This window comes from Salmo salar, chromosome 01, assembly GCF_965601325.2.
Source record: "Salmo salar chromosome 01, fSalSal1, whole genome shotgun sequence".
Classification (NCBI taxonomy): Eukaryota; Metazoa; Chordata; class Actinopteri; order Salmoniformes; family Salmonidae; genus Salmo; species Salmo salar.
Window position 1 is genome coordinate 27988064 of NC_138291.1, and position 25804 is coordinate 28013867.

The 25804-nt window shown below is 42.5% G+C and overlaps 1 protein-coding gene across 3 annotated transcripts in view; it reads right to left on the bottom strand.

The window, feature by feature from the left end:
- The window catches only part of LOC106590180 (estrogen-related receptor beta), an 84989-nt gene that overhangs the window by 19583 nt on the left and 39602 nt on the right, over positions 1-25804 (bottom strand). For all 3 annotated transcript variants that reach the window (XM_082973134.1, XM_082973127.1, XM_082973124.1), the window contains one exon: positions 10741-11010. In XM_082973134.1, coding sequence (XP_082829260.1) covers positions 10741-11010 — 270 coding nt within the window. The remainder of the gene's footprint in view (positions 1-10740; positions 11011-25804) is intronic.

Sequence of the window (25804 nt, forward strand, 5' to 3'; positions counted from 1 at the left end):
CTGTAGGTCTACTGTAATAGTGTAACTACATGTATTCACTGTAGGTCTACTGTAACATTGTGACTACATGTATGTACTGTAGGCCTACTGTAATAGTGTAACTCCATGTATGTAATGTAGGTCTACTGTAATATTGTAACTACATGTTTGTACTGTAGGTCTACTGTAACAGTGTAACTACATGTATGTACTGTAGGTCTACTGTAACAGTGTAACTACATGTACTGTAGGTCTACTGTAACAGTGTAACTACATGTATGTACTGTAGGTCTACTGTAACAGTGTAACTACATGTACTGTAGGTCTACTGTAATAGTGTAACTACATGTATGTACTGTACGTCTACTGTAATAGTATAACTACATGTACTGTAGGTCTACTGTAATAGTGTAACTACATGTACTGTAGGTCTACTGTAATAGTGTAACTACATGTATGTACTGTAGGTCTACTGTAACAGTGTAACTACATGTACATACTGTAGGTCTACTGTAATGTTGTAACTACATGTATGTACTGTAGGTCTACTGTAATATTTTAACTACATGTACTGTAGGTCTACTGTAATAGTGTAACTACATGTACTGTAGGTCTACAGTAATAGTGTAACTACATGTACTGTAGGTCTACTGTAATAGTGTAACTACATGTATGTACTGTAGGTCTACTGTAATAGTTTAACTACATGTACTGTAGGTCTACTTTAACAGTGTAACTACATGTATGTACTGTAGATCTACTGTAATAGTGTAACTACATGTATGTACTGTAGGGCTACTGTAATAGTGTAACTACATGTACTGTAGGTCTACTGTAACAGTGTAACTACATGTATGTACTGTAGGTCTACTGTAATAGTGTAACTACATGTATGTACTGTAGGCTTACTGTAATAGTGTAACTACATGTATGTACTGTAGGTCTACTGTAACAGTGTAACTACATGTACTGTAGGTCTACTGTAATAGTGTAACTACATGTATGTACTGTAGGTCTACTGTAACAGTGTAACTACATGTATGTACTGTAGGTCTACTGTAACAGTGTAACTACATGTATGTACTGTAGGTCTACTGTAACAGTGTAACTACATGTACTGTAGGTCTACTGTAATAGTGTAACTACATGTATGTACTGTACGTCTACTGTAATAGTATAACTACATGTACTGTAGGTCTACTGTAATAGTGTAACTACATGTACTGTAGGTCTACTGTAATAGTGTAACTACATGTATGTACTGTAGGTCTACTGTAACAGTGTAACTACATGTATATACTGTAGGTCTACTGTAATGTTGTAACTACATGTATGTACTGTAGGTCTACTGTAATATTTTAACTACATGTACTGTAGGTCTACTGTAATAGTGTAACTACATGTACTGTAGGTCTACAGTAATAGTGTAACTACATGTACTGTAGGTCTACTGTAATAGTGTAACTACATGTATGTACTGTAGGTCTACTGTAACAGTGTAACTACATGTATATACTGTAGGTCTACTGTAATAGTGTAACTACATGTATGTACTGTAGGTCTACTGTAATAGTGTAACTACATGTATGTACTGTAGGTCTACTGTAACAGTGTAACTACATGTATGTACTGTAGGTCTACTGTAACAGTGTAACTACATGTACTGTAGGTCTACTGTAATAGTGTAACTACATGTATGTACTGTAGGTCTACTGTAACAGTGTAACTACATGTACTGTAGGTCTACTGTAACAGTGTAACTACATGTACTGTAGGTCTACTGTAATAGTGTAACTACATGTATGTACTGTAGGTCTACTGTAACAGTGTGACTACATGTATGTACTGTAGGCCTACTGTAATAGTGTAACTCCATGTATGTAATGTAGGTCTACTGTAATATTGTAACTACATGTATGTACTGTAGGTCTACTGTAACAGTGTAACTACATGTATGTACTGTAGGTCTACTGTAATAGTATAACTACATGTATGTACTGTAGGTCTACTGTAACAGTGTAACTACATGTACTGTAGGTCTACTGTAATAGTGTAACTACATGTATGTACTGTAGGTCTACTGTAATAGTATAACTACATGTACTGTAGGTCTACTGTAATAGTGTAACTACATGTACTGTAGGTCTACTTTAACAGTGTAACTACATGTATGTACTGTAGGTCTACTGTAATAGTGTAACTACATGTATGTACTGTAGGTCTATTGTAACAGTGTAACTACATGTACTGTAGGTCTACTGTAATAGTGTAACTACATGTACTGTAGGTCTACTGTAACAGTGTAACTACATGTATGTACTGTAGGTCTACTGTAAAAGTGTAACTACATGTATGTACTGTAGGTCTACTGTAACAGTGTAACTACATGTATGTACTGTAGGTCTACTGTAACAGTGTAACTACATGTATGTACTGTAGGTCTACTGTAACAGTGTAACTACATGACTGTAGGTCTACTGTAATATTGTAACTACATGTACTGTAGGTCTACTGTAACAGTGTAACTACATGTACTGTAGGTCTACTGTAATAGTGTAACTACATGTATGTACTGTAGGTCTACTGTAACAGTGTAACTACATGTATGTTCTGTAGGTCTACTGTAACAGTGTAACTACATGTACTGTATGTCTACTGTAATAGTGTAACTACATGTACTGTAGGTCTACTGTAATAGTGTAACTACATGTACTGTAGGTCTAGTGTAACTACATATATGTACTGTAGGTCTACTGTAATAGTGTAACTACATGTATGTACTGTAGGTCTACTGTAATAGTGTAACTACATGTATGTACTGTAGGTCTACTGTAACAGTGTAACTACATGTATATACTGTAGGTCTACTGTAATAGTGTAACTACATGTATGTACTGTAGGTCTACTGTAATAGTGTAACTACATGTATGTACTGTAGGTCTACTGTAACAGTGTAACTACATGTACTGTAGGTCTACTGTAATAGTGTAACTACATGTATGTACTGTAGGTCTACTGTAACAGTGTAACTACATGTACTGTAGGTCTACTGTAACAGTGTAACTACATGTATGTACTGTAGGTCTACTGTAACAGTGTAACTACATGTACTGTAGGTCTACTGTAATAGTGTAACTACATGTATGTACTGTAGGTCTACTGTAACAGTGTGACTACATGTATGTACTGTAGGTCTACTGTAATAGTGTAACTCCATGTATGTAATGTAGGTCTACTGTAATATTGTAACTACATGTATGTACTGTAGGTCTACTGTAACAGTGTAACTACATGTATGTACTGTAGGTCTACTGTAATAGTATAACTACATGTATGTACTGTAGGTCTACTGTAACAGTGTAACTACATGTACTGTAGGTCTACTGTAATAGTGTAACTACATGTATGTACTGTAGGTCTACTGTAATAGTGTAACTACATGTATGTACTGTAGACCTACTGTAATAGTGTAACTAAATGTATGTACTGTAGGTCTACCATAACAGTGTAACTACATGTACTGTAGGTCTACTGTAATAGTGTAACTACATGTATGTACTGTAGGTCTACTGTAACAGTGTAACTACATGTACTGTAGGTCTACTGTAATAGTGTAACTACATGTATGTACTGTAGGTCTACTGTAACAGTGTAACTACATGTATGTACTGTAGGTCTACTGTAACAGTGTAACTACATGTATGTACTGTAGGTCTACTGTAATAGTGTAACTACATGTACTGTAGGTCTACTGTAACAGTGTAACTACATGTATGTACTGTAGGCCTACTGTAACAGTGTAACTACATGTACTGAAGGTCTACTGTAATAGTATAACTACATGTATGTACTGTAGGTCTACTGTAATAGTGTAACTACATGTATGTACTGTAAGTCTACTGTAACAGTGTAACTACATGTATATACTGTAGGTCTACTGTAATAGTGTAACTACATGTATGAACTGTAGGTCTACTGTAATAGTGTAACTACATGTATGTACTGTAGGTCTACTGTAACAGTGTAACTACATGTACTGTAGGTCTACTGTAATAGTGTAACTACATGTATGTACTGTAGGTCTACTGTAACAGTGTAACTACATGTACTGTAGGTCTACTGTAACAGTGTAACTACATGTATGTACTGTAGGTCTACTGTAACAGTGTAACTACATGTATGTACTGTAGGTCTACTGTAATAGTGTAACTACATGTATGTACTGTAGGTCTACTGTAACAGTGTGACTACATGTATGTACTGTAGGCCTACTGTAATAGTGCAACTCCATGTATGTAATGTAGGTCTACTGTAATAGTGTAACTACATGTATGTACTGTAGGTCTACTGTAACAGTGTAACTACATGTATGTACTGTAGGTCTACTGTAACAGTGTAACTACATGTATGTACTGTAGGTCTACTGTAATAGTGTAACTACATGTATGTACTGTAGGCCTACTGTAATAGTGTAACTACATGTATGTACTGTAGGTCTACTGTAACAGTGTAACTACATGTACTGTAGGTCTACTGTAATAGTGTAACTACATGTATGTACTGTAGGTCTACTGTAATAGTGTAACTACATGTTCTGTAGGTCTACTGTAATAGTGTAACTACATGTATGTACTGTAGGTCTACTGTAATAGTGTAACTACATGTATGTACTGTAGGTCTACTGTAATAGTGTAACTACATGTATGTACTGTAGGTCTACTGTAATAGTGTAACTACATGTATGTACTGTAGGTCTACTGTAACAGTGTAACTACATGTATATACTGTAGGTCTACTGTAATGTTGTAACTACATGTATGTACTGTAGGTCTACTGTAATATTGTAACTACATGTACTGTAGGTCTACTGTAATAGTGTAACTACATGTACTGTAGGTCTACTGTAATAGTGTAACTACATGTACTGTAGGTATACTGTAATATTGTAACTACATGTATGTACTGTAGGTCTACTGTAATAGTGTAACTACATGTACTGTAGGTCTACTGTCATAGTGTAACCTCATGTACTGTAGGTCTACTGTAACAGTGTAACTACATGTATGTACTGTAGGTCTACTGTAATAGTGTAACTACATGTATGTACTGTAGGTCTACTGTAATAGTGTAACTACATGTACTGTAGGTCTACTGTAACAGTGTAACTACATGTATGTACTGTAGGTCTACCGTAATAGTATAACTACATGTACTGTAGGTCTACTGTAATAGTGTAACTACATGTATGTACTGTAGGTCTACTGTAACAGTGTAACTACATGTATGTACTGTAGGTCTACTGTAACAGTGTAACTACATGTATGTACTGTAGGTCTACTGTAATAGTGTAACTACATGTACTGTAGGTCTACTGTAACAGTGTAACTACATGTATGTACTGTAGGCCTACTGTAACAGTGTAACTACATGTACTGAAGGTCTACTGTAATAGTATAACTACATGTATGTACTGTAGGTCTACTGTAATAGTGTAACTACATGTATGTACTGTAAGTCTACTGTAACAGTGTAACTACATGTATATACTGTAGGTCTACTGTAATAGTGTAACTACATGTATGCACTGTAGGTCTACTGTAATAGTGTAACTACATGTATGTACTGTAGGTCTACTGTAACAGTGTAACTACATGTACTGTAGGTCTACTGTAATAGTGTAACTACATGTATGTACTGTAGGTCTACTGTAACAGTGTAACTACATGTACTGTAGGTCTACTGTAACAGTGTAACTACATGTATGTACTGTAGGTCTACTGTAACAGTGTAACTACATGTATGTACTGTAGGTCTACTGTAATAGTGTAACTACATGTATGTACTGTAGGTCTACTGTAACAGTGTGACTACATGTATGTACTGTAGGCCTACTGTAATAGTGCAACTCCATGTATGTAATGTAGGTCTACTGTAATAGTGTAACTACATGTATGTACTGTAGGTCTACTGTAACAGTGTAACTACATGTATGTACTGTAGGTCTACTGTAACAGTGTAACTACATGTATGTACTGTAGGTCTACTGTAATAGTGTAACTACATGTATGTACTGTAGGCCTACTGTAATAGTGTAACTACATGTATGTACTGTAGGTCTACTGTAACAGTGTAACTACATGTACTGTAGGTCTACTGTAATAGTGTAACTACATGTATGTACTGTAGGTCTACTGTAATAGTGTAACTACATGTTCTGTAGGTCTACTGTAATAGTGTAACTGCATGTATGTACTGTAGGTCTACTGTAATAGTGTAACTACATGTATGTACTGTAGGTCTACTGTAATAGTGTAACTACATGTATGTACTGTAGGTCTACTGTAATAGTGTAACTACATGTATGTACTGTAGGTCTACTGTAACAGTGTAACTACATGTATATACTGTAGGTCTACTGTAATGTTGTAACTACATGTATGTACTGTAGGTCTACTGTAATATTGTAACTACATGTACTGTAGGTCTACTGTAATAGTGTAACTACATGTACTGTAGGTCTACTGTAATAGTGTAACTACATGTACTGTAGGTATACTGTAATATTGTAACTACATGTATGTACTGTAGGTCTACTGTAACAGTGTAACTACATGTATGTACTGTAGGTCTACTGTAATAGTGTAACTACATGTACTGTAGGTCTACTGTAACAGTGTAACTACATGTATGTACTGTAGGCCTACTGTAACAGTGTAACTACATGTACTGAAGGTCTACTGTAATAGTATAACTACATGTATGTACTGTAGGTCTACTGTAATAGTGTAACTACATGTATGTACTGTAAGTCTACTGTAACAGTGTAACTACATGTATATACTGTAGGTCTACTGTAATAGTGTAACTACATGTATGCACTGTAGGTCTACTGTAATAGTGTAACTACATGTATGTACTGTAGGTCTACTGTAACAGTGTAACTACATGTACTGTAGGTCTACTGTAATAGTGTAACTACATGTATGTACTGTAGGTCTACTGTAACAGTGTAACTACATGTACTGTAGGTCTACTGTAACAGTGTAACTACATGTATGTACTGTAGGTCTACTGTAACAGTGTAACTACATGTATGTACTGTAGGTCTACTGTAATAGTGTAACTACATGTATGTACTGTAGGTCTACTGTAACAGTGTGACTACATGTATGTACTGTAGGCCTACTGTAATAGTGCAACTCCATGTATGTAATGTAGGTCTACTGTAATAGTGTAACTACATGTATGTACTGTAGGTCTACTGTAACAGTGTAACTACATGTATGTACTGTAGGTCTACTGTAACAGTGTAACTACATGTATGTACTGTAGGTCTACTGTAATAGTGTAACTACATGTATGTACTGTAGGCCTACTGTAATAGTGTAACTACATGTATGTACTGTAGGTCTACTGTAACAGTGTAACTACATGTACTGTAGGTCTACTGTAATAGTGTAACTACATGTATGTACTGTAGGTCTACTGTAATAGTGTAACTACATGTTCTGTAGGTCTACTGTAATAGTGTAACTACATGTATGTACTGTAGGTCTACTGTAATAGTGTAACTACATGTATGTACTGTAGGTCTACTGTAATAGTGTAACTACATGTATGTACTGTAGGTCTACTGTAATAGTGTAACTACATGTATGTACTGTAGGTCTACTGTAACAGTGTAACTACATGTATATACTGTAGGTCTACTGTAATGTTGTAACTACATGTATGTACTGTAGGTCTACTGTAATATTGTAACTACATGTACTGTAGGTCTACTGTAATAGTGTAACTACATGTACTGTAGGTCTACTGTAATAGTGTAACTACATGTACTGTAGGTATACTGTAATATTGTAACTACATGTATGTACTGTAGGTCTACTGTAATAGTGTAACTACATGTACTGTAGGTCTACTGTAACAGTGTAACTACATGTACTGTAGGTCTACTGTAATAGTGTAACTACATGTATGTACTGTAGGCCTACTGTAATAGTGTAACTACATGTACAGTAGGTCTACTGTAATAGTATAACTACATGTACTGTAGGTCTACTGTAATAGTATAACTACATGTATGTACTGTAGGTCTACTGTAACAGTGTAACTACATGTACTGTAGGTCTACTGTAACAGTGTAACTACATGTACTGTAGGTCTACTGTAATAGTGTAACTACATGTATGTACTGTAGGTCTACTGTAACAGTGTAACTACATGTACTGTAGGTCTACTGTAATAGTGTAACTACATGTACTGTAGGTCTACTGTAATAGTATAACTACATGTATGTACTGTAGGTCTACTGTAACAGTGTAACTACATGTACTGTAGGCGTACTGTAACAGTGTAACTACATGTATGTACTGTAGGCCTACTGTAACAGTGTAACTACATGTATGTACTGTAGGCCTACTGTAACAGTGTAACTACATGTATGTACTGTAGGTCTACTGTAACAGTGAAACTACATCAACAACAACCATGTGTACAGTATCATACTGACTCTGTAGCCCATATCCTCCCTGACCTTTCAGTCTCAGAGGAGGGTTCTCTTTGACTCATTGCAGTCTCTCCCTGTCTGATGTGCTGTGGTGTATTGCATTGTTCACGGATACTCTTACGGTACGTACAGAAGGCTGTAACACTCCCTTTTCATATTCTCTCCCTCTCTCTCTCTCTCTCTCTCTCTCTCTCTCTCTCTCAAGGATGTCCTGGGCTTGTGGTTCTCTCAGTGGTTAACCAGTGTCTGGCACTTATGAGACGGTGTGTCATTGCTTGACTCATATCACCTTGGCGGTGCATATTTCACCACGCGGGACAATAAAAGGCAAAACAGATTTCAGACTTCGTCCCAAATTCATTGACTGGAACAACTATATTCCCAAGACCTTGAGACATTTCTCACCCTGACGCTTTCCAATCCACAGCGGTAAAATGAAGTAGGTCGTTTTGGAAAGTGAATGAGCAGTTGAGCAGATGGGGGGGGGGGGCAGAATAGAAGAACAAAAGGGAAATTCACCAGAAAGTCAGAGAGCTGACAATATTGTATCTCCTCTTTGCTTCATACAGGATTAGTCAATGAAAAACAGCATATTAGTTAATATTGACAAGTCAATGCCCAGACAAATTATTAGCAATTAAATGCATTTTAATTGTGTGCATGTGTGCTTCAGCACATGCATGACATTTTTGCCATTAAACTCATCTAATGCCAAGAATGAGTGAGCACAGTGGACAAAGGTCTCAGGGTGAAGTGCAGGCAAGAAGGAATGAAAGAAAGAAAGAGCTAGAGACCAGATGAGAAAGAAAACAGAGCAATAGACAGAGAGAGATGGAGATATGGAGAGAGAGACAGAGAGGGAGAAGGAGAAGGAGATGGAGATATGGAGAGAGAGAGAGAGAGAGAGAGAGAGGGAGAGGGAGATATGGAGCGAGAGAGACAGAGAGAGGGAGATGGAGATACAGAGAGAGAGCGAGATGGAGATATGGAGAGAGAGAGCGAGGGAGAGGGAAAGCATGCAGCATGTAGGCTATGGAGGAGGGGATAGGCTTAAAAAAACTACTTTGAAGAAACAATTTCCTTGCAATCCATCAGAGAGCCCAAGTCGATCCGATTGATAAACTGCTAATTACAAAATCAATCGCTATGAATTTTCACAGCTGTCAGACAGAGGGGCTCCCGGGAGGGTGATCTCACAGAGACCTTGTTCAAACGTTCCGGACGCCTCCTCCCTACCCGGACACCCGGCCCCCCTCCCTCCCTCACCCGCACCCACCCCCCAACAAAGCTCTGTTGTCTGAAAGGAAAGCAAAGCAAAGCCCACCGTCAGCGTTTTCATTTTTCAGCCAGACAAAAAAAGAGAAAGTGCGCCCGTGGTCCAGCCAGGCATTGATCAGAGAGGGACAGGCCCTGCCTACTCAAAAGCAGCCTGTCGATACGAGTGTACCGTCTTCGCATTGGAACAAACAAGCCCCATCACTCCCTGATACTCATCCCATTCGACTTAACACATTGTATTGACAGGCCCTGTGCTCCTAATGAAATGCTAAATGTATCTCCCATGGTTGGCGTGCCCTGCAGCTACTGTTATGGAGACTTAACCAACATAAATTATGAACAATTGTTATTATGAATAAAGATAATATTCCAATATAAAATTAGAAACAGTTTTCTGCATTTGTGCAATATAAATGGAAAATGTTTTGGTTTTATATTTAAAATAAGGAACACCAAAATATTTTGGGGTGTGGTGGCAAATTAATGAGTGTTTAAAAATATTCCAAACAAATGTAACATTTTTGTGTCACTGGCACTATAGTAATCGCTTGTTCATTTGAAATTAACTCTGGCTCGAGATTTGATACAGTATATGACCGTTTTTGAGATTAATGAAATGTGTCCTTAAATGTATAAATACTAGCTTTATTCATAAAATTACAACAAAAAGTTACAAATTCCAAAAAGTATTATTATTGTCCACATGGATATATTGCGTGTGATTGCCCATTTTACAATATCATATTGTTCATAAAATACTGAAAAATCAGACTCTGATCTTCAAAACATACATTTTCAGCAAAAATACAATATTACCTTAAATAATACATTTTATTGTTTTTTAGATTGATTGATCTCATCATATTGCATAAATTAAAAAACCTTGTAAAGAATAAAATATCCAAATATTCACCTATTATCCCTGACTGTCGTCTTATTTATGCTATATATGGAGTCGGTGTATATTGTCCTACCTGAGTTGGCGAGAGCGATGGCCTTGAGGGTGACAAACTCCTCCTTCTCCACCTTCAGCTTCTTGTACTTGCGTACGAGCTGCAGGATGGACACGTAGAGGTCGAGCAGGCCCGTGAGCCGCGAGTGTTCTTCGTCCATGATGTAGTCCTCTGCATACACCAGCTCGTCCTCGTAGGGCAGCGAGCGGAACACAATGCTCAGGATCAGGATCTCCATCCAGGCACTCTGCAGTAGACTCATCTGGTCTCCCAGCGACAGCGTGGAGAAGCCTGGGGAGACAGAGGAAAACACTGAGAATCTCTCACCTGCAGTTATCTGCACTACAATACACTCACACTTAAAATATATTTGTTTGTTTGTGTGTGTATGGGTGTTTCCAGCTCATGCTCTGCCCTCAAGATGAAATAGAAAACAGTGAAAATACTCTAATAGGCTCTTTATATTCTCACTTTGTCGATGATCAATGCAATTATCATCGGTAAACTATTAAATGGGGTGAACTAGTTAAGGGTGACCTATTAAATGAACATTAGCACCCTGATTGTTTTAATGAAAACACTATGAAGCCAAACATGTACTGTCCACCTTCAAGGTCTTTCTCATGGACAGATCTGATCAGTAACCCAAACATGAGTTCAAAGTCTCACCCCGACTGACTAGAGTACATGCCACGGTATGTTAGCAGCAGAGGTGTTTAATTTTAAATGCACTCTGGAAGGTCCTCTCTGAAACGGTTGTCACAGCACTCCAGTGGGCTTTACTGTAAGTGAAGACAGTAAATCGGTGCAAAGGTCTTTGAGACACAAAGCCGTCTGGTCAGCCCTTGTTTCCTGTCACACTGCTATTGGTGGGATTAGCACGGAGACAGATCCTCATTGGAGGGGTCGAGGACGTGACACACACTCAGTACCACGCTGGGTGAGTTGATAAAAACACACACACAACACACTCATGCATGCGTACACACTCACACTAACGGACACACACGAGTGTGCGCACACACTCACACAGCGAGGGGTCACGTGGGTCAACACAGCCCTAAAGGCATGCTTAAATCCTGTCCCCGTTCCTGACAAGCAGCAACTGGATGAGCTGAAATTGTCTGGGTCATATAAAACTATTGTCATTTCCCCCTTCAAACACACAGGCTGCTACCGCTGCCTGTACATATGGATAGAATTAAACCTTTTTAAAAACAACCATCCCCACAAATCCTCTGAAGATGAGGTGAGAGAATTCAGACAAACGAAAAGGAAGGAAAGGGAATCTGGTTAGAAGGAACAGATAGCCATATCATCCCCCTTCCCCCTACTACCCTTTCCCCCTACTACCCTTTCCCCCTACTACCCCTTCCCCCTACTACCCTTTCCCCCTACTACCCTTTCCCCCTACTACCCTTTCCCCCTACTACCCTTTCCCCCTACTACCCTTTCCCTCTACTACCCTTTCCCACTACTACCCTTTCCCTCTACTACCCTTTCCCCCTACTACCCTTTCCCCCTACTACCCTTTCCCTCTACTACCCTTTCCCCCTACTACCCTTTCCCCCTACTACCCTTTCCCTCTACTACCCTTTCCCCCTACTACCCTTTCCCCCTACTACCCTTTCCCCCTACTACCCTTTCCCCCTACTACCCTTTCCCACTACTACCCTTTCCCCCTACTACCCTTTCCCCGTAATACCCTTTCCCTCTACTACCCTTTCCCCCTACTAGCCTTTCCCTCTACTACCCTTTCCCCCTACTACCCTTTCCCCGTACTACCCTTTCCCTCTACTACCCTTTCCCTCTACTACCCTTTCCCCCTACTAGCCTTTCCCACTACTACCCTTTCCCCCTACTACCCTTTCCCCGTAATACCCTTTCCCTCTACTACCCTTTCCCTCTACTACCCTTTCCCCTTACCCCCTACTACCCTTTCCCCTTACTACCCTTTCCCCCTACTACCCTTTCCCCCTACTACCCTTTCCCCGTAATACCCTTTCCCTCTACTACCCTTTCCCTCTACTACCCTTTCCCCCTACTACCCTTTCCCTGTACTACCCTTTCCCCCTACTAGCCTTTCCCCGTACTACCCTTTCCCCCTACTACCCTTTCCCCCTACTACCCTTTCCCCGTACTACCCTTTCCCCCTACTACCCTTTCCCCGTACTACCCTTTCCCCCTACTACCCTTTCCCCTTACTACCCTTTCCCCCTACTACCCTTTCCCCGTACTACCCTTTCCCCCTACTACCCTTTCCCCGTACTACCCTTTCCCCGTACTACCCTTTCCCCCTACTACCCTTTCCCCATACTACCCTTTCCCCCTACTACCCTTTCCCCTTACTACCCTTTCCCCCTACTACCCTTTCCCCGTACTACCCTTTCCCCCTACTACCCCTTCCCCCTACTACCCTTTCCCCCTACTACCCTTTCCCCCTACTACCCTTTCCCCTTACTACCCTTTCCCCGTACTACCCTTTCCCCCTTCTACCCTTTCCCCTTACTACCCTTTCCCCCTACTACCCTTTCCCCGTAATACCCTTTCCCTCTACTACCCTTTCCCTCTACTACCCTTTCCCCCTACTACCCTTTCCCTGTACTACCCTTTCCCCCTACTAGCCTTTCCCCGTACTACCCTTTCCCCCTACTACCCTTTCCCCCTACTACCCTTTCCCCGTACTACCCTTTCCCCCTACTACCCTTTCCCCGTACTACCCTTTCCCCCTACTACCCTTTCCCCTTACTACCCTTTCCCCCTACTACCCTTTCCCCGTACTACCCTTTCCCCCTACTACCCTTTCCCCGTACTACCCTTTCCCCGTACTACCCTTTCCCCCTACTACCCTTTCCCCATACTACCCTTTCCCCCTACTACCCTTTCCCCTTACTACCCTTTCCCCCTACTACCCTTTCCCCGTACTACCCTTTCCCCCTACTACCCCTTCCCCCTACTACCCTTTCCCCCTACTACCCTTTCCCCCTACTACCCTTTCCCCTTACTACCCTTTCCCCGTACTACCCTTTCCCCCTTCTACCCTTTCCCCTTACTACCCTTTCCCCCTACAACCCTTTCCCCTTACTACCCTTTCCCCCTTCTACCCTTTCCCCTTACTACCCTTTCCCCCTACAACCCTTCCCCTTACTACCCTTTCCCCTACTACTTAGAGCATCCCTCTCCTTACCTCCTGTCCTGGTCTAGCGTTCCCATGGCGCCCCCATTCTGACAGCATATTAGCCCGTCGCCTGATTAAAACGATTGCTTTTACAAGTTTGCTGTTGCAATACTATCTGCTCCCAGGTTATTAAGAGGCGATAGATTACAGTATTGACACACACACATAGAGAGAGAGATACACTGAAGGGGGTAGAAACAGAAAGAAAAAGGTAGAGAGGGAAAGAGAGAGAAAAGGGGGTAGCGGAGAGTTTCATTTCCCTTATCGTAGTGATGACCACAGGAGGGAAGAGCTGGAGGATACATTCATTAACAGATTGCGATCGGAATGTGAGGGCCTTCACAATGTGAAGGGGAATCAATAGTCAGTCGAATGGAGGGTCTGATCAAACAGAGACAGAGACAGGTGCAGGGCCCAGGACAGGCACGGCAGGCACACCCCACCCGGGTGGCCACGGGGTCTGTGAACCACAGACAGGACCAGCACGATACAGACACTAACCAAAACTGCTAGGAGCACATACTAATATAATTGTAGGAGGAAACCATGAGTACCTTAGTGCAGATGCCTGTGATACTACACATAAAAATGCATTTTAAATCCTTTTTAAAGCTCTGACGAAGGCCTTCAGGCCGATACGTAAAGCTTAGTAAAGAGCAGTGATACTAGCAAGAGCAGTGTGCCGGTTTCTTCTTTTTTCTCATCTTATTCAATTGTTACCATTCACCTGCAACAAAGAGAGAGTGCCTTTTGAATTTCAAATCCTTTGCTGTGAAATGTCCCTGTCAGCACTGGAAAAGCCGTACCTTGCCATTAGCGAGATAATCTGGACTGGCCACAAGGAAATTGTCATGCAAGTGTAGACAAGGTTCAGCCTGATTTCTGCGTCAGGTTGGCATGCAATCACAGCCTAGGCTTTGTGCACCCTTTTAATGCCAAGGAGTACTCAACCGGAACACCTTGCCCTCAATGTGACAGCACATAGAAAGCACTTGTTCTAGATTTGTACAAGAGAATGCAAAATCCCTCTGTTATACCAGACACCTCTCAGCAATATGCACACACTGAACACAGCAACCTGCAATTACGTTTGACGCTAAAAGTCCTTGAATTGAATCCAGTGTTGTGAGATGGAGAGGTGGTGTTTTCCCCTGCTCGGTCTCTCTTCAGGGCCTAAATTATGGCTCCAAATGGGATCTTGTGTCGTTGACTTGCCGTTTTCCACTCAATTTAATCGAGTAATGAAGTGACTTCCAGACTCCATAGGTCACACAGCGCTCTGGCCGCCATGCTGTGAAGGCAGCCCGGTTAAGTGCTGTCGGAGTGGGTGATTTCCTCTAATGAAATATCAATATTTACATCTTAATTTCCACACCACTGCCTTGGTGGGGTTTGAGCAAACACGGCACAATATTGACCAAAACTTAGAGACCTGTTGAAGGCCCTTTTCCACAAGGCTACACTGGGTAAGTAGGCTAAACAAGCAGAGGGCAATAAAAACATTTCTGAAATCTCTTTTGTTCATTTTGAATAAGCATGCTTTCATATACGGAATTGTGATGTTAGTGGAGGATTGTGTTTTACAGGCATCTACATTATCAATTTAAAAATGACATTACATGACAATAGATTTATTTTATCCAGTAAACAACGGAACTTCAACATACAGTAGGTTACAGTGAATCATCTCTACTGTATCACAGTTCAAACCACAATGTACCTCCTCATTACATGTGGACAAGCAGTCCTCAGGAGAAATGTCATGTTGACATAGCATACTACTGTTGTCCATAATATCACACAATCACAGTCATGCGGGGGGGGAGACAGCTCTCTCGGTCCCTGCGATTTCAGAGGGTGACAGACAGACATGTGGTGGCTGTGGACAGGGAACATGCTCTCTTCCTCGCCTCTTAACCAGACACTGAAGACCATGACTGGGTTCAACAGTAGAATAATTCACTTCATGCCTCAGCTGGTTCTCACAATGATCCCTGTCCCTGGCTAGGCACAGTATAAAATCACACCAGTTGTTGTTTGTGTTTACAATAAACATAGCCACTTGAAACGGGTTCGAAAACATTGACAAGCTTGGCTGGTCTCTCTGGTTGATAAAGGCAAATCTTGAATAGGATTTCACTGCAATATTTTGTATAAATCACATCTGAAAGTTATAACACAGGAATAAATGTTTTCTTTGACAGATGATTTCCCTCAGCTTTTCCTGCTCTGCTCCCTGACTTATCTATACTGGATTTAAATACAACAATATCCCTGTCCAAACAGCCCTGTTACAGTCTCTTACCTCTGTCCTCTAAGGTGAGAATCCTATAGACGTACACATGTAGAAATATATTTAAGTTCATCTTCGGATTCTTAGCTTGTTATTCTGGATACAACTGTAAAAAGCCAATTGGGGAGAGCAAAATCCCCATCCTCCTTATCTCCGACAGACCCCTTCACCGAGGGAGGGGGGTGAGATGGTGGCAGACCAGGCAGGCCACACCAGCGCCGGCTGCCTCTGGGTCCACCCCTCGTCAGATTAATCAGGGTGCCATTTCATCTGCCAGAGCAGAGGACGGCCCAAAATGAAATGCTGGAGATTTCTGTTGAGCGGGAGTTCATATTCTATTAATTTATTATTGTTTCCCTCTCCCCGAGGGCCATTAGCACGGGTCATAAAAAGAGAAGTAATTACGAGGCATGGTGGCCCCCTCCAGCTGCAGCCCCCTCGTATTTCATCCTCAATCAGACTACTGAACAGACAGACAGAGCGAGAGAGAGGGATGGAGAGAGAGAGAGATGAAGCGAGGGAGGGAGACGGAAAGAGAGAGTGAAAGGGGTGGAGGGAAAGAAAGAGAGAGATAGGGAGAAGATAAAGAGGAAGTGAGAGATAAGGAGAAGAGAGAGGAAGAGAAACTCACAGAGAGATATACAGAGACAGAGAGAGACAGAGAGAGACAGAGAGACAAAGAGAGAGAGACAGAGAGAAAGCGATAGGGGGAAAAGAGAGTCATTCTCGCTAGACAGGGGCTGCTACACTATATACAGTTGAAGTCAGAAGTTTACATACACCTTAGCCAAATGCATTTAAACTCAGTTTTTCACAATTCCTGACATTTAACCCTAGTAAAAATTCCCTGTCTTAGGTCAGTGTGGATCACCACTTTATTTTAAGAATGTGAAATGTCAGAATAATAGTAGAGAATGATTTATTTAATCTTTAATTTCTTTCATCACATTCCCATTGGGTCAGAAGTTTACATACACTCAACTAGTATTTGGTAGCATTGCCTTCAAATTGTTTAACTTGGGTCAAACATTTTGGATAGCCTTCCACAACCTTCCCGCAATAAGTTGGGTGAATTTTGGGCCATTCCTCCTGACAGAGCTGGTGTAACTGAGTCAGGTTTGTAGGCCTCCTTGCCTCCACGCTTTTTCAGTTCTGCCCACAAATGTTCTATGGGATTGAGGTCAGGGCTTTCTGATGGCCACTCCAATAGCTTGACTTTGTTGTCCTTAAGCCATTTTGCCACAACATGGAAGTATGCTTGGGGTCATTGTCCATTTGGAAGACCCATTTGAGACCAAGCTTTAACATCCTGACTGATGTCTTGAGATGTTGCTTCAATATAACCACATAATTTTCCATCCTCATGACGCCATCTATTTTGTGAAGCGCACCAGTCCCTCCTGCAGCAAAGCACCCACACAACATGATGCTGCCACCCCCGTGCTTCACGGTTGGGATGGTGTTCTTCGGCTTGCAAGCATCCCCCTTTTTCCTCCAAACATAATGGTCATTATGGCCAAACAGTTCTATTTTTGTTTCATCAGACCAGAGGACATTTCTCCAAAAAGTACGATCTTTGTCCCCATGTGCAGTTGCAAACCATAGCCTGGCTTTTTACGGCGGTTTTGGAGCAGTGGTTTCTTCCTTGTTGAGCGGCCTTTCAGGTTATGTCGATATAGGTCTCGTTTTCCTCTGGATATAGATACTTTTGTACCTGTTTTCCTCCAGCATCTTCACAAGGTCCTTTGCTGTTGTTCTGGGATTGATTTGCACTTTTCGCACCAAAGTACGTTAATCTCTAGGAGACAGAACGCGTCTTCTTCCTGAGCAGTATGACGGCCGCGTGGTCCCATGGTGTTTATACTTGCATACTATTGTTTGTACAGAAGAACGTGGTACCTTCAGGTGTTTGGAAATTGCTCCCAGGGATGAACCAGACTTGTGGAGGTCTACAATGTTTTTCTGAGATCTTTGCTGATTTCTTTTGATTTTACCATGATGTCAAGCAAAGAGGCACTTAGTTTGAAGGTAGGCCTTGAAATACATCCACAAGTACACCTCCAATTGACTCATATGATGTCAATTAGCCAAACAGAAGCTTCGAAAGCATGACATCATTTTTCTGGAATTTTCCAAGCTATTTAAAGGCACAGTCAACTTAGTGTATGTAAACTTCTGACCCACTGGAATTGAGACACAGTGAATTATAAGTGAAATAATCTGTCTGTAAACAATTGTTGGAAAAATTACTTAGATGTCCTAACTGACTTGCTAAAACTATAGTTTGTTAACAAGAAATTTGTGGAGTGGTTGAAAAATGAGTTTTAATGACTCCAACCTAAGTGTATGTAAACTTCCGACTTCAACTGTATATAAAAGTATGTGGACACCCCTTCAAATTAGTGGATTCAGCTATTTCAGCCACACCCGTTGCTGACAGATGTATAAAATCGAGCACACAGCCATGCAATATCCATAAATAAACATTGGTAGTAGAATGGCCTTACTGAAGAGTTCAGTGACTTTCAACATGGCACCGTCATAGGAACAACAATGGCTCAGCCGCGAGTGCTGAAGCGCTTAGGCCGTAAAAAACATCTGTCCTCAGTTGCACCACTACCTACCGATTTCCAAACTGCCTCTGGAAGCAACGTCAGCACAATAACTGTTCGTCGGGAGCTTCATGAAATGGGTTTCCATGGCCAAGCAGCCACACACAAGCCTAAGATCACCATGCGCAATGCCAAAAGTCGGCTGGAGTGGTGTAAAGCTCGCCACCAATGGTCTCTGGAGACGTGTAAACACGTTCTCTACGGTGATGAATCACGCTTCACCATCTGGCAGTCCGACAGACGAATCTGGGTTTGGCAGATGCCAGGAGAATGCTACCTGCCCCAATGCATAGTGCCAACTGTAAAGTTTGGTGGAGGAGGAATTATGGTCTGGGGCTGTTTTTCATGGTTTGGGCTAGGCCCCTTAGTTCCAGTGAAGGGAAATCTTAACTCTACAGCATACAATGACATTCTAGACGATTCTTTGCTTCCAACTTTGTGGCAACAGTTTGGGGAAGGTCCTTTCCTGTATCCCCGTGCACAAAGCGCGGTCCATACAGAAATGGTTTGTCGAGATCGGTGTGGAAGAACTTGACTGGACTGCACAGAGCCCTGACCTCAACCCCATCGAACACCTTTGGGATGAATTGGAACGCCGACTGCAAGCCAGGCGCTCCCAACATCAGTGCCCGACATCACTAATGCGCTTGTGGCTGAATGGAAGGAAGTCCCCGCAGCAATGTTCCGACGTCTAGTGGAAAGCCTTCCCAGAAGAGTGGAGGCTGTTATAGCAGCAAAGGGGGGACCCACTCCACATTAATGCCCATGATTTTGGAATGAAATGCTCGACGAGCAGGTGTCCACATACTTTTGGTCATGTAGTGTACAGTATATCATGGCTGGCTATCAGAAGGACAAGCGAGCCCTGAAGACTTTTGCCCAATGGCATTCTCACCTCAGCCAGTCAAGTGCCCGCCATCTAGTTTGAGCAATACTGCCCTTAAAAGGGCCCCAGAGGTTCAGCTCATCTTGTTCAGCTCTGTACTAAACTGGCTGCTCATCTACGTATATCAAAGCTTTTATTTCAAAAATAGTCTCTTTTAAAACATCCCCAAATCTACTACTTTTATTTCAGAGACAGATGCATTTAGAGTTTATTGCAAGAAGCTGTAATGTTTATGATATGTGCTCCTGATCAGTTATACAGTACTGTCTTAAGGTTGATTAAATACATCTGTTTGATACAAACAGACTGGAGCAGATGCAAAGCTGTCTGGTCATTTTGGTTGGAATGTGCGTGTGCAAGCTTGTGTGTGTGTGTGTGTGCCAGTGTGTGTGCCCGTGTGTTTTGTGCATGGCCATGTGTGTTTGTGCGTGTTTGTGCGTGTTTCTGCGTGTGTGTGTGCGTAAGCTGCAGCTGCCGGCCATGATTCTTCCTGAATTTACATGAAAGCGTCAGGACCCAATCAATAGCTTCTTGGTAATAAATTGCTGTGCTTGACATAAATAATTTGACCTGAACCTCAGCCACACGTTCAGCACACAGCTCAAGTCAGGCCGCCGCAAATATTACATAACACATTACCCAAACTACCCTGTCATATACGCTTTTACAAATACAATTCAGTACACCTTCGATTTCAGCGGTATATCCATTTCAGTACATCTTGAATTTCAGCAGTGGAAAATCTATTATTTTAGATTTGTGTGTAATGTTGTGAATCATTTTTAGATACTACTGCATTGTTAGATACTACTGCACTGTTGGAGCTAGGGACACAAGCATTTCGCTATACCCGCAATAACATCTGCTAAATATGTGTATGTGACCAATACAATTTGATTTGATTTGATAGTCACATATAGCTGGATGATAGATAATTAATACATTTCATCCTGTTTTGTGACTAAATGGTTCAGTAATCCACTTTTCAGGAGTGCCAGCTATCTCTACTTTTAAAATGATAACCAGACCATTGTTCAATTATAAGTAGCTGGGAATGGGTGATTTGACCAGCGGCCTGTGAACGTTATGAGATTGTATAACGTTGAATACAGTAATCCCCTTGTCTTAATCTGCACCCCCTGACCCCGTGACCCTGGCTCGGGAGTATTTAACCGTCTCAAGAGTCCCACAGCACTCGTTTGGTGTTATATATCTCTGTTTAGCCCAAAGACCAGGAGGATTCTGACTTTAATCATTCACATAATTACACATCATTTATCTCTGCTGCCAACCAGCAACACGCCTTAATGAGGGAGGGACAGCTAACGCCTAGTTGACAATGTCTAAAGGCACATCATCAGCTCTCTGAAAGACTTCCTCACTGCAAATTAGTAATACTATTTATACCCTGCTGATGTTGAGCCTTTTGTACGTCATCTTACATCAAAATGTAAAATGCATGCAGACAGATGTGATGCTTGGCTTGCTGGTAACTGCTCATTTAAAATGGTAACAATTTGTAGCACTGTAACAAAACCAAATACTCCCCCTTCGCTGTTCCTGGCAGATGCCCCTTTCCTACCCATCTCTCTCCCTGCTTCTCTCCCGCTGTCTCTCTCCAAGTCTCCCTCCCTCTGTCCCAGTCTCACTGCCTGCCTCCCTGCCTGTCTCTCTCCCTGCTTCTCTCCCGCTGTCTCTCTCCAAGTCTCCCTGCCTCTGTCCCAGTCTCACTGCCTGCCTCCCTGCCTGTCTCTCTCCCTGCTTCTCTCCCGCTGTCTCTCTCCCTGCTTCTCTCCCGCTGTCTCTCTCCCTGCTTGCCTCCCTGCCTCTCTCCAAGTCTCTTCGCCTCTGTCCCAGTCTCACTGCCTGCCTGCCTCCCTGCCTGTCTCTCTCCCTGCTTCTCTCCCGCTGTCTCTCTCCCTGCTTCTCTCCTGCTGTCTCTCTCCCTGCTTGCCTCCCTGCCTCTCTCCAAGTCTCCCTGCCTCTGTCCCAGTCTCACTGCCTGCCTCCCTGCCTGCCTCTCTCCCTACCTGCCTCTCTCCATCCCTGCCTCTCTCTCTCCCTCCCTGCCTGTCTGCCTCGCTCTCTCCCTGCCCGCCTCTCTCCCTACCTGTGTCTCTCTATCCCTGCCTCTCTCTCCCTCCCTGCCACTCTCTCTCTCTCTCCCTCCCTGCCTTTCTCTCTCTCCCTCCCTGCCTCTCTCTCTCTCTCCCTGCCTTTCTCTCTCTCCCTGCCTCTCTCTCCCTCCCTGCCTGCCTGCCTCCATGCCTGCGTGCCTCTCTCCCTACCTGTGTCTCGCTATCCCTGCCTCACTCTCTCCCTCCTGGTCTCCATCCCTGCCTGGCCATCTGATACTCCCCCCATCTCAATCTCCCAGCACCCACTCTGCCTGCCTGTCTGCCTCCATGGGTTCAGGCCTCAGCATCCACCTGATTGCTCAATCTATCTTTATCTGGTGTGTTGAAGTCTACGTCAGAGGGTAAATTGAATATACTAAGAGCTGTCTGTTGGTGTCTATATTTAATAAAGTACACTGATGAGGTGCTGATGTATTGCCCGGCAGTATTCACACTCTATTACAAGGATATTACACAGCTTGAGTGGGATCAGCCCGACAACACAGTAAGTAGATTTCACCATTTAATGACAAAAAGAAAACAGGAACCCGAAGGGGGCTGTGGGAACGAGGGGGGTGTAAGGAGCTGACACAGAAACGACAACATACAAGAGGCGTGATCTCTCCTAAACATCACCGCCTTGTTCCCCGCTAACAACTAAACATAAGCTTCATGACCAACGTAGTCTGTATACTGAGCTAACAGGCTGGAATAAAATAAAGTAGATCACTAATAAATAACAATAAGAACCAGGCCAATTCATTAGGTTGTTTGGGTTGAACTGCAATGCTTGACTTTGCTATTTAAAAAACGAAATCTGCCATTCTGGGTTTTACCAATTTGGAGAAAAAAATGTATTATACCATGAAATGTGTTACAAAACATATCAGGATATGTAGTGTGTTTCCCCTATTGAAATACACTATCAATCATAGCAGAGAAGGTTTAGGTCTGTGGACTAGAAACAAACAGCAGGAGGAGAACATCCAGCACTCAGTGAACCCACAGAATCATGCCACAGAATTCCCGTCAGAAAACATTCCGACCCTGGAAGCAGAATGCGAGGTCTGACAGCAGGTGACAGACGTCTGCCTCTAACAATGAGACCCTCTTACACAAGCGGCATGCATGGCAGATTCCACATTGGGGCACATGACATTCACACTGTGCCTGGGTTAAGTGCTGAGGGGGTTGTTTTGGAGAGGTTGGGGGTTCAGCAGCGCACCCGCCCTCTGTGACCATCACCACTCTAATGGAGGAGAACACACAGGTCATAGCCATGTGGAGACATGCAGTATACTGAGTTCCCCCTAAACCGCCTGGACAGTGAAATGCAGCTGGGGAGGGGGGGGGGGGCAGTGGGCAGCTATGTGTGTCAAAGGTTGTTAGCACCTTACGAGCAACAAGCCATCTGTCATCGTCCCCCTAACACTGGCCTTAATGACCGGGCCCCAGCCCCAGTCCCAGTTAGCCCACGGCCATGTTAGTCTCATCCCTCTGCTGCTGGCTCTATCTGGAGCAGAGAGAGACGCTGCCATTCAAAGCTTCATAATGATTACTAATTCATCAAAAGTAAAGGCTGTCATTAGAGAACCTTATCCTCAGAAATGATAAAAGCAAACTGTGCCAGGGAACAGCAACACCAACTTACTTCCTGATACGTAAACTCAATGTACTGACTGTACAGTCTGACTACAGTGTGTGGACAATTGACTAACAATCATTATGTCTATCTAGGTATTGTGTTAGTTAGTCCTGTGGTTGAGATCACAGGAGGCTGGTGAGAGGAGGACGGCTCATAATAATGGCTGGAATGGAGTGAATGGAACGGTATTGTCACACCCTGATCTGTTTCACCTGTCTTTGTGCTTGTCTCCACCCCCCTTCAGGTGTCGCCCAGCTTCCCCATTATCCCCTGTGTATTTATACCTGTGTTCTCTGTTTGTCTGTTGCCAGTTCGTTTTGTTCGTGAAACCTACCAGCGTTTGTTCCCCTGCTCCTGCCTGTTTCTTGCTCCTGTTTTCGATTTCTTCCCGGTTTTGACCGCTCTGCCTGTCCTGACCCTGAGCCTGCCTGCCGTTCTCTACCTTACTGGATTATTGACCACTGCCTGCCCTGACCCTGAGACTGCCTGCCGTTCTCTACCTTACTGGATTATTGACCACTGCCTGTCCTGACCCTGAGCCTGCCTGCCGTTCTCTACCTTACTGGATTATTGACCACTGCCTGCCCTGACCCTGAGACTGCCTGCCGTTCTCTACCTTACTGGATTATTGACCACTGCCTGCCCTGACCCTGAGACTGCCTGCCGTTCTCTACCTTACTGGATTATTGACCCCTGCCTGCCCTGACCCTGAGACTGCCTGCCGTTCTCTACCTTACTGGATTATTGACCCCTGCCTGCCCTGACCCTGAGACTACCTGCCGTTCTGGACCTCTAGCACCCACTCTGGATTATTGACCCTGGCCTGCCTTTGACCTGTCGTTTGCCTGCCCCTGTTTTAGAAATAAACTTTTGTTTCTTCGACACTGTCTACATCTGGGTTTTACCTGAAACGTGATAGGTATCAACCATGTGTTTGTGTCTGATACAATTCCGTCCATTTCAGCCAATACTATGAGCCTGTCCTCCCAAATTCCGGTGCCACCAGCCGTCTGTGGTTGAGATCCTCAGCTACAGTATAACTGTACAATTATACTATAATGTAGTATGGTAATTTAATGTATTTCTAGCCCATAAATTAGAGGAGAGATAACACACTAAATTGATATGGGATCTTGTGAGAGAATGATACCGTTTACGGAAGCTAATCGTACCGCTTTGCTGTTCCTTAATCATCCTCCAATTAGACTCGGTTAGATCTTCTCCATGTCAAATTACAGCACTTTTAAAACACTTTTTCAAATGTTAGCCAAGAAAAGGGGCAATGAAAAATCTATTGGGAGAACTTAAGTGCCAATTTTCTTGACGTATAAATTGTTACCTTTGGAATCTGGTCATTGCCCATCTGTCAATGTCCTAATCAATGTGGCCCACTTCATAATGAACTGTTAATCTTTTTAATTCCATTGCCAAAGGCCAAAAAATCTATCAGAATGCAATCAGCAGTTTTCTCCCTCTCTTTTCCTCACAGAGAGCATGGATGGGGGGAGAAATATGGTCCTCTGTGCTCTGTGGCTGTGCTAGACTGCCCTGGGGTGCCATTGGTGCATAGAGTATTAGTGCATGGAGTCTGGGTCAGCCAGTGAACCATCTCTGATCAGGTTCAGCCATGTACAACTCAATTATGCAGCCATTTCATGGCTGGTGTAGAGGGAATGACCTAATACAGAGCTCACCACAGGGAGAACAGGGGAGCTTTGGAGTTACACTTTCAGTCTCCCTTTTCATTCTAATTTAACCATTTTATTACCACTTTTGGGGTAGGTAAAGAATCATAAAGGTTGTAAATTTGATTATAGTCCTGACACTGTGTTATAATTTTTACAAGTTAAAAATAGAATTTAGACCCTGTAATTGAAATGTGTAAGCCCTGAACACAGTAAGTCGCTGTTGTTTATATTTACCTGACTCCTATGAGTAGTCATGTAAATATAAACAATAGGTAAGAGATGCATATGTTTGTGTGTGGGTATGCAGGCAGATCAGAATGCTAAATCATCCTGCTGCAGCTTGTACAGTACAACAGTAGCACTATGCAAAGCCAAGCATTTCCACACATTTAGAAATGTCAGACAGTCTGGCTTCCGGTTGGATTTTGGGTTAAACCATCATTACGGAGTGATGAGCATTCTCAGGCCTTCCATGGCAAATCCAATTAAGATTAGTCAACTATCCACTGTACAATGCAGGTTATGATAATCGGATTAACGCAGCACTTAAAAGCTTTGCCATACAGAGCACTCTAGTTAGCACGCCATATTTACTGTACTGTATGTCAACACAGGAAGACAAAGGCCCTGACAACATGACAGTTTAATAGCCTATCGGTAATCAAA